The sequence below is a fragment of the Anguilla anguilla genome, chromosome 13 (genome assembly GCF_013347855.1).
Source record: "Anguilla anguilla isolate fAngAng1 chromosome 13, fAngAng1.pri, whole genome shotgun sequence".
Taxonomy (NCBI): Eukaryota; Metazoa; Chordata; class Actinopteri; order Anguilliformes; family Anguillidae; genus Anguilla; species Anguilla anguilla.
In genome coordinates, this window is record NC_049213.1 from 20,122,142 (window position 1) to 20,132,015 (window position 9,874).

General features: G+C 39.5%; 1 protein-coding gene across 1 annotated transcript; it reads left to right on the forward strand.

Annotated features, from left to right (window-relative positions):
* The first annotated feature begins 443 nt into the window (after nucleotides 1–443).
* Nucleotides 444–2,896, forward strand: LOC118210816 (neuropeptides B/W receptor type 2-like). The gene is made up of 2 exons (XM_035387263.1): nucleotides 444–524; nucleotides 1,041–2,896. Exon 2 carries the CDS (start codon nucleotides 1,053–1,055, stop codon nucleotides 2,067–2,069), a length of 1,017 nt encoding a protein of 338 aa, XP_035243154.1. The 5' UTR covers nucleotides 444–524; nucleotides 1,041–1,052; the 3' UTR covers nucleotides 2,070–2,896.
* Nucleotides 2,897–9,874: the final 6,978 nt, after the last annotated feature.

A 9,874-nucleotide genomic window follows, 5' to 3' on the forward strand; every position in this document is an offset into this window, starting at 1 on the left:
ACTCTCCACCACCATCATCAAAACACCAAATTAGGGAGTATATTAGGAAGAATGGCATTCCATCCCTCCCGTAGAGTTCCAGAGATATGCAGAATCTATCCCAAGGTGCATTGAAGCTGTTCTGGTGGCTCGTGGCCCAAAGCGTTACTAAGACACTTTATCTTGGTTTTTCCTTTAATTTGTCACCAGTCTGTATTTCTGAGCGGTGTGCACTGTGGAAAAATGTCAGCAAGTCAAAACCTGAATGGTCAGTTTAACTGGTCAGTGGAAAAAAGCATTGGGATATTTCTGGTTACTTACGTGCACTCTTATTACATGAATCTGTTATTAAGCCATCTACCATTTTCGTTATTCACACTCACACTCATGAAACAATTCAATATTGACAGCAACTCGCGGCAAGGGTGACGTAACACATACAAGCTGTCTGCTTAAACGGTGCACTTGGCAAATAGGCAGCTCATGCTGGTATTGTAAACAGCAGTCGCGCGACAGAGGAGAGAGTTGCGACGTTGAACACTCCGGTAAGTTTTTCAAACAGTTAATTCAATTTATCATCGTTTACGTGCAGAAATGCTAATATGAATAATGGTTATACACTACTTTATGTGTTAATTTATTAGTAAATTGGACAATTGCATACATTATCTATATTGCAGACGAGAAGTCTAATTTGTGTGTATAATATTCTATTTTACACGTCTACATACCGACGTACTGTACTGTCATTGTATATATAGTATAACTTATTAGAACTAATCTATCATTCAGCAAGGTATAACAGGATTTTGTTTAGTCTGTCTACAAAACGAAACATAAAATTGTATTATTAGACAAGTTTGACCGTTCTAAAGGTATGGAACGGTTTTGTCTTCCTTCATAAATACTGATTATTTCGTTTCATGGTTAAATATGTTAATCTCGTGGGTTTTGTGCAGTTCTGAATTTTCTAAGATACCCTTATATGATAAAATGGTGAAATTGCCTTAAATGAAACGGTACATTATTATTTATTTATTTTTTGTATCCAAAATCTGCAGTGAAACACCACCATGGAAAATATTTCCAACCCAGAGAGCACGAACTCTCCGTGCAACCGCTCTAAGGAGTTGTATGCCTTCGGTTCCAAGAACTGGACCGATTCAAACTGCGTCTCCCCGCCGCAGTACTTCTATCGAGACTTCTACATCATTCTGCCGATCATCTACTCTGTCATATGTGCCGTGGGATTGACAGGAAATACGGCTGTCATTTATGTTATACTCAAAGCGCCCAAAATGAAGACGGTGACTAATATGTTCATCCTGAACTTGGCTATCGCAGATGACTTGTTCACTTTAGTGCTGCCTATCAACATTGCTGAACATCTTTTGCATTACTGGCCCTTCGGTGAGACGTTATGCAAGATAATACTTTCCATAGATCACTACAATATATTCTCCAGCATATACTTTCTCACGGTGATGAGTGTCGACCGATATCTGGTGGTGCTTGCGACCGTCCGTTCGAAGAGGATGCCCCACCGCACTTACAGAGCAGCCAAAACCGTAAGCATCTGCGTGTGGCTGCTGGTCATTCTAATAGTCATGCCTTTCACCGTCTTCGCAGGAATTTACGTTAGCCCCGACGACGTCGAGAGAAAAAGTTGCGTCTTGAGTTTTCCCAACCCGGAGGGTTTCTGGTTCAAAGCTAGCCGGATTTACACCCTGCTCCTAGGCTTCGCCTTCCCCGTCTCAACCACCTGCATCCTCTACACCGTGATGCTGTACAAGCTGAGGAACATGCGACTGAATTCCAACGCCAAGGTTCTGGATAAAGCTAAAAAGAAAGTGACTGTCATGGTGTTCATTGTTCTCGCGGTCTGCCTGTTCTGCTGGACGCCGTTCCACCTTAGCACCATCGTCGCCCTCACCACGGACCTGACCTCGACGCCGCTTGTCATCGGAATCTCCTATTTCATCACCAGTCTAAGTTACGCCAACTCTTGTCTAAACCCTTTTCTATACGCCTTCCTCGACGACAGCTTTAGGAAGGCTTTCAAAAAAATGTTGGAGTGTAGACAATCCTGAATATACAGCAAGAATATGCCACATAAACGCTGCTCAAGACACTTTGACTTAGTCCCGTGCACACTTGGTATGGTAAAATGTTTTTTCCTCACAAATTAAAAAATAATCAAATTTGTTTAAAAGGTATAGCTTATAGCTATCTGAATACAGATAAAGTTATTCTGAACTTAAACCGTTGGTCGTGTTTTTTTTTTTTTTTAACTGAGAGTATGTCTCCCTCTGGTGGAAAAAGGCACTAGTACCTCAGAGATTAAGTGGTGATTCGAAACCTAATAAACTTGAATTGCCACCAACAGTTGGTAGCCGAAAAAAATGTCACGTGAGGATATAATTAATTTGCGGCACAGCGAAATTCAATTCATACAACGTTTTAAACGTAGAAAAACATTATTGTGCAAATTTAACATTCTGACATGAGAAGAAGTTGATATCAAACGGTATTATACCTTGTAAATATGGACATAAAACGAATGACGTCAAGTCAATAAGTATTCGGCATTCGTGTATTTATCTTGCGCCGCTCGTATGTGTGAAAACAATGCAGTTTCCCATATTACGCCCCCTCATCCCTTCGTAATATTGCCCACCCACCAGTTCTGTAGCCGACAATTTTGTCCATTTTATGTCGTGGCATTAACTAATTTTAAATTTATTTTAAAGGTAGTTTTCCACTCATCTCCGCTCGCCACAAAAAAAGCTATTTGATCAGTTTCACTGAAGCTGCACAAAAATAATATAAGTACATATGCTTTTTTAAAATAATGCCTACTGTTCGATATTTATGTTTTTTATCTATGTATTTGCTGAAGAATAAAATTTAAAAACAACAAGGTGTGTCTTTATCATTTCAACTATGTAATAGATGAGATTAGCGGTCTGAACAGTTTTTAAGTACGTCGTTGATAATATTTATTTATTTATTTATTTATTTATTTATTTTATTCAGCCCTTCTCAGTCAATGTTAATCAAAGAGGAAGTCTTACTTTGTTGATAGTTTGGTGATCGCTTTCTATGCTTGTTTCCCATAGAACAGTTTTAATTATAGCTGCCTATGTGTTCAAGGTAATTATTTTTACTGGACTATCACACATGGAGGGGGTGCACACTGAGACCCCCCTCACGGTGGGTATACATACACACCGTGAGTGTAAATCAATGTTTGTTATGCAATGCCTTCGTACAAGGCATATACACCTCAACCAGAAAATATACTACATGGCCATCATGCACCACAACATACCCACAGCCATTATTTGTTGTATCATTCCCCACACCACATACTGCAGATCTATCATGTGCCAGAACAGAAACCCCACCATGCACCACAGGGATGTTCTGCACTACATTAGAAGGATACTACACTATAAAGTCATCCTTTACCACAGTCATTGTAAACCACACCAAAAAACACAGTGGTATCCTGTACCATGTAATGACCCCACCATACATCACGCAACCCTCAAATATTACGAAACAGGTACATACATATACAGTGAGACAGGAATACACCCTGGACAGTTCACCAGTCCATCGCAGAGCACACACACCATTCACTCACACACTCATACCAGGGGGCGCTTTAGAGTCTCCAAATAGTCTAACCTGCATGTCTTTGGACTGTTGGAGGAAACCTATGTGGACACGGGGAGAACCTGCAAACTCCACACAAAAAGGCTCCAGCCAGGATTCAAACCAAGGATATACATTTTCATTTCTATGTTAAAAGAAAGAACTCAAGGATGATGCATTGTTTCTCTTTAAATTCATTTTTAATGATAAAATAATGAGCCATCATGCACAGTCTGAGTAACAAGGTGCAGACAAGAAATATGAGTAAAGGTCACGTCCCTTTATTGACAACAAATCTAAACGTATAGTCAACAGAGAGGGTCATTTGGAATATTTCAGGTTCAGGCTGCTTGCCCCTTTTGTTATGTGCACTTTCGTTCTTGGCATGAACACTGATTGTTTTTAATGACAGTTCATGTGTAATACTCAAATGAAACACTAGATGTCATGGTTAATGTTTTTATGTTATTATTAGAGCCAGATATACCAAAAATATATATATAGAATATATAATTAATAAACCTTTTTCATATTGCAAGGACTATACACCAGTGGCTAGTTTAACACAACCTGCTCCCAGACTCAGAAACATACTTTTCCTCAGTTTTGCCCAGAGATGTCTGGATTTCACAGTGGTCAGGTTTGAAATTTGTTGCATTTAAATTGCTGGCATCTGGTGCCTGTTTGGGTCGGTCTGCAGGGGGCATTGCTTCACCGGAGGCTCAGTCAGACTTGTCATCATGCCACTGCATCTTCACTGGGAAATTTAGACTGAAATAAATAATACTAAATGCTAATACTTAATTTAAGGTGACATTGGTTTGAAAATATAAAACTGAGTGGTGGGGGGGCATGATAGAGATACCTAACCCCCTCACTGTAGGGGTCAAGCATTCAGGCCTGTACCCTTCTCTTGGTGTGCACCACACATTAATTCACCCTAATTGTCAAGAATATGTTGAATGATGACTCATCTGACCTTTTTTCACTTTTTTCCCATATTTCTGTAGACCAGTGCATATGGTTTTTGCACCACTGAACTCTCAAATGTGCATTTGTAATGCGGGGTTTATGCACTGCAACCCTACTATAATATCCCTGTCTATGGTGTTGTCAACAGACTGTTCTAGCTGACATACTCTGGTCATGTCCTGCATTGACATTCTCAGTTGCTCTTCCGTTTTTCCTTGCAAATTGCACTAATGCACAAGCATCATGGTAATCAAATGTGCACTTTTGACCACAATTTCTGACCTTATTTACTAATGTCTTTCCCATTTAAATGCAGATGTCAGCTGAGCAGTCTTCGTGACTGAAGCTCCAGGCACCCATGCCCCAATAATGAACTCTCTTTCAAAGTCACCTAGATCTTTTCCTCTTGCCATCTTGATCCAAAATCAAGGTCAACTGGGCCTGCTCATCATTTTTATACATGTCACAGAGAATGATAGGATGTTAAATGCTTAATTGTATCATGCAGTACACCTGCATGGAAGCATCTGCATTCGATATTTTTTTCCACTCACTTATTCAGGTTTTTCCTTTAATTTGTCACCCATCTGTATGTGTGTGTGTGAGAAAGAGAGTGAGTGTAAGTATGTTTATTTATATAATCTGTTTAGCCCTACATTAATTCTGAACTAAGTATCTATTTCCTTATTGAGATTGCTATATAAGAAGAATACAAGACAACAACAAAAAAATCCTTATTTAAATGTTTTGCAGATGGTCCTTCACCTTGTATCTCAAATCAAAATACATATAAATACATATCTCTTATATCTCAATTTCTTCACACTTGATTCTCCTGCATGGTGGTAGCTGGCCTATTTTCAGGACCACTTCCTCTCTGCTCTCTCTCAGGTATGCCAATGTTAGCCCTCATGTTCTTTGAGAATCATCAATACCCTCCACAATGGCTCGCAAGTGTTTCCATTATGTATATGTATGTTAAAATAGCTCTCACCCTGAATGTGTTATTGCTGCAGTAAACAGAATGTTACCCTTAAAAATTATTCTATGAAAAATTACCATAAAATTGGCCAGTTTTTCATAAATTACATGCCCTCAATAGAAAATATCCATGGGGCAGAAAGATAAATTCAATTTATAATTTGTGGTTTGGGAACTATTGAAAAAGACCACCCAGTTTTTGTGGTAGCTTGTGAACCTGACATTACTGAGGCTGAACACATTGTTTGAACACATAATATCCACTGGCATATTATCTCTTTTGTCTTTCAGGGTTGCGCTGAACTTTATTCATGTTAGATCATTTTCACAATCAGATTTACTAAACACAGTTTAGTAAAGATAAGCATTTTATTTTATGGGAATAAATCATCTTCATTAACGGTCCGAGCATTGAATGGAAAGTTGTTCTCTTTATCCTCATACTTTCTTCTGCCAGTTTTTGTTTATTAAAATGAATAAAACAGAATCTAAGACGTGGTATTATGCACAGTTTAATGGATACAGGCGTCTAAAGATGTTACAAAATGGCTTCCAGTTTGTGGGGGTAACACGTTCATGTGATTGTATGTAAGGATATAATCTGAGTAACTGTAAATAACTGTTCAGCATGCGAAGAACTCAATATGAGTTTTGTCCCAAATATGAATATGGTTCTTATGAAAATTAGATCAACAAAAATATTTTAAGAATGAGAACTCATATGTGGACACAATTGTACACTCATGACACATTCACAAACGAAGCTCAGTGATATAATGTTGATATGTGCAGCAGGTCATCATCCTCATGGAATTCCTTCATGGTTAAAATCAATTTATTTGCCCCCCAAGAAAAAAAAAAAAAAAAAACATGGCAGTAGTTTGAAACAATGTGGTTTTTCTTCTGGAACACTGAACCAGAACAGTAAATTCTGGTGGCCAAAAAACTATATTATATTCAAGCAGACATTTTAACAGTATAAAACTTTTATACTGTTAAAATTATTCATTTTAAAATGGAGTTGCAAGGGTGATGTCCATTTCCACAAATAGCTGTGTACATATTTCCATGAAAAAAATAAGCTCACGTGATTTTCTTCTGCTGAAGATGTATGTATCACTGGTATGCATGTATAACAATTATTTTACATTGATGACTTGTTTTTAAGGAACAAATAACTTAATTTAGTTGCCCTTGTAATCTTACATAAAGATTGAGATTCTTATCTTATTTTCTCTCAATAAATATTACAGCCTGTTCCCATTTCCCATGGAATGACTCAAGTACAATAATGGCAAATGGAAAACTTAATTTATAAATCAGTGCTTTTTCATCCCTAAGCAGAATCTGCTATTTTACAGTAATGCTAGTTATATGATCTGCCTTTGTCCAACTGCCCTTGTTGCAGACACTGAAAATGAATACATCAGAGAAATCAAACTTGCTGTGAGCAACAAATTGTTTATATTCAACTTAAACTATATAAACTGTGGTTTGTGGCAGTTTCTTCCTTCTCTTCTAAGCTACATCATTCGATCAGCACTTCTGTTGGGTAGTTTCTAAATCCCCCCTCCCACCTCAGTGAAATATTATGGACAATATGCTGCTGTTACTTTGGGTAGGCTTCACTGACAGACATGATATGCACCACCACAGAAGCTATGCGTGAGGCACCAATGAGCCTTGAGATGGTGAACCATGTTGAATGCACCTAGCCTACATTTTGAAGGACACCATTGTGTTTGAAAATAATTGCCTGTGATGCATATAAATATAGGCAGATATAGGTTATGGGCTAATATGTGGAAAGGTGCATCTTGCAGTAGAGGCTAATCAGGACTGTTGTTTTGCCCATCTATTCCACATAGCAGCATGTGCAGAATTCCACCCACTCACACACCATGGAGCAAAGAAATAATGAGCCATATTGTTCCTTGCCACGGTACCTCCTTCAAACAGAAAAATATCCAGAAATGGAGGTAGTTTGCACGGTGAGAGGTAGACTGGGTGCTATGAGGTGGGATGATGGAAGCCCCCTGTTGTTGGGGGGGAGGGGGGGGGGTCCTGTGAGGTGGAGGATGTTCCTGTTATTTTGTCATGTAATGTGTGAAATACAATAAACTCTGAAAATACACGAATATTCAAAAATGCAGACAGGTGCTGAAAAGCACGGTAGACTGAATAACAAGGAAGAATCGGGACACTGTGCATGCTGCCATACATTTATTAACACTGAAAAACAAGCAAGATGTTGGGCCTAGTGGCTCTTCATCAGACTAGTCTCAAAATGTCGCTTCCTTTTTGGTGTTAATAAATATATTGCACAGGGAGCATGCACAGTGTGCTGACTCCTTTTTATTGAAAACCAATAAAAGTAAGTTCCTTAAAAAAGAGATTGTAAACCTGTACTTAACGTTGAACATTAGAGCCTGACTCACTGTGAATAATTTCACCAAAATTCATTAATCTAACTGTAACTCAGCCACTTTACAGTAACACAGACATTTCACAGTAATACAATCGGAGTAACTGAGAGATTTTGAGTAGGGTTGGGCCAGGGAAGTTAGAGGGTCATGTGGTACTCCTTGGGAAGAGGAGAGCAGCAAAATCATGTCTCTCTCTTTCTTTTGCCTTCTCCCCCTTTCTCACTCTTTCCTGTGTGTGTGTGTGTATGTGCACCTTTGTGTGTGTGTGTGTGTGTGTGTGTGTGTGAGTACCCCGCATGCTTCACTGCCTCCAGACTCCTCCTCGTTCTAATTTATCAGTGTTTATTTATGTGGCACATGCCCTTACACAGAGTGACTTTCTGAGCTGTAGGATGTACGAGTGCAGAATAGAAATACCTTCTTCAATGCAATATGCATCACAGCAGCACATCTCTGAGCAGCTGTCACATAGATTATCTTTATTTTTACAATGTGGTATATAAACACTGGGCAGCCTGTCAGCTGGGAAATCATTATTACTCCAGGCATGTCTGGAACCAGCAGGTTTAAGAACCTTCTGTTTTCAAAAACGGCACATCTTTGTGTCTGCGCCACATAGTCCTAACACTAGCTGTGAATATTCCCATATTCTGTTACCTGTGCGAATTAGCATGTTGTTTTCCGAGGGCCAGCAGTAAGAGTTTCGTTGGGCAGTGTGACGGCCCTGGCCGTCTGCCCTCCCCGTTTGTCTAGAACTTCCGGTTTGTAACTCCCTGTTCTGTCTCTTTAAGGTCCTGTGCCGTAGGAGCCAGTTTGAGCGACTGGCTCCGCCCTTGATTAGCTGTACCTATGGGGGAGAAGGCATAAAAGGCCTGCTTGTAGCTGACTAGGCTCTCTCCCGATTCTCTGACCAGCTGGTGCCTGAGTACCTCCATTTTGTTTGGTTTTTCTTTGGTTGTTGCACCCTTCAACACCTACACACACTATACTGTTTTCATTGCATCCACCCATGCATACGCATCCTGATTACCGATTCCACACTCCATTTCTTGATCTTTCATTTAGTTTAATAAACTTTTGTTAAGAAAACTGTTGCTACCGTGTGGACCTCCCCTTCTTTGTTATGGCCTAACCGAGCCGGGCATAACAGGCAGTGAGACCTTTTTCAGAGCTGCAACACGTTTTCTGCTATGGGAGAGAGGGTGTGAGCATGGTCTGGTTCTGCAGATATGGAATGGCATTAAACTAGAACCTTCACATCATACCTTTCTGCCGGTTCATCAGGCTGAGCCACAACACAATGAGGGGAGGCCTTTCAGAAGCTGCAAATCCACTTCCAGCCATCTAGACTGCCTTTCTGGGACATGGTTTATAAATGTGTTGTGTATCTGATGCTCTACGATTTAAACTGAGATTGCATTTCTCCTAGTTGTTTCTGTTTTCCATCCGACCAGACAAGCTCTGCAAATGGGTGTATGCTCCTATGTGTTTATTATGGGATGTTATTTGTCAATAGAATGACAGTGATGGGAGAAGATGTATGCTCCAGCACTTGCATTCAGATCTGATACTGGGGAAATTTTACATAGGCCTACCTCCGGAAATGGTTCAGATTGGATTCAGACAGATACAATCCATATCTTATTTCTGCACCCACAGCTGAATTATTGATTGCAACATTCATTATATTTGTCAAAAGAATTGGCTACATGCTACATAAAAAGTCAAGAATAGGTTGGTTTCTGTTTTTTTCCCTGCGCTTTTTATAACCTGGTAAACCGAAGTACTTGAGTGAGGTATTGGTGTAGTCAGCTGCATTAATTTATCCAGTATAGGCTAAGCAACAGTGAGAGGCA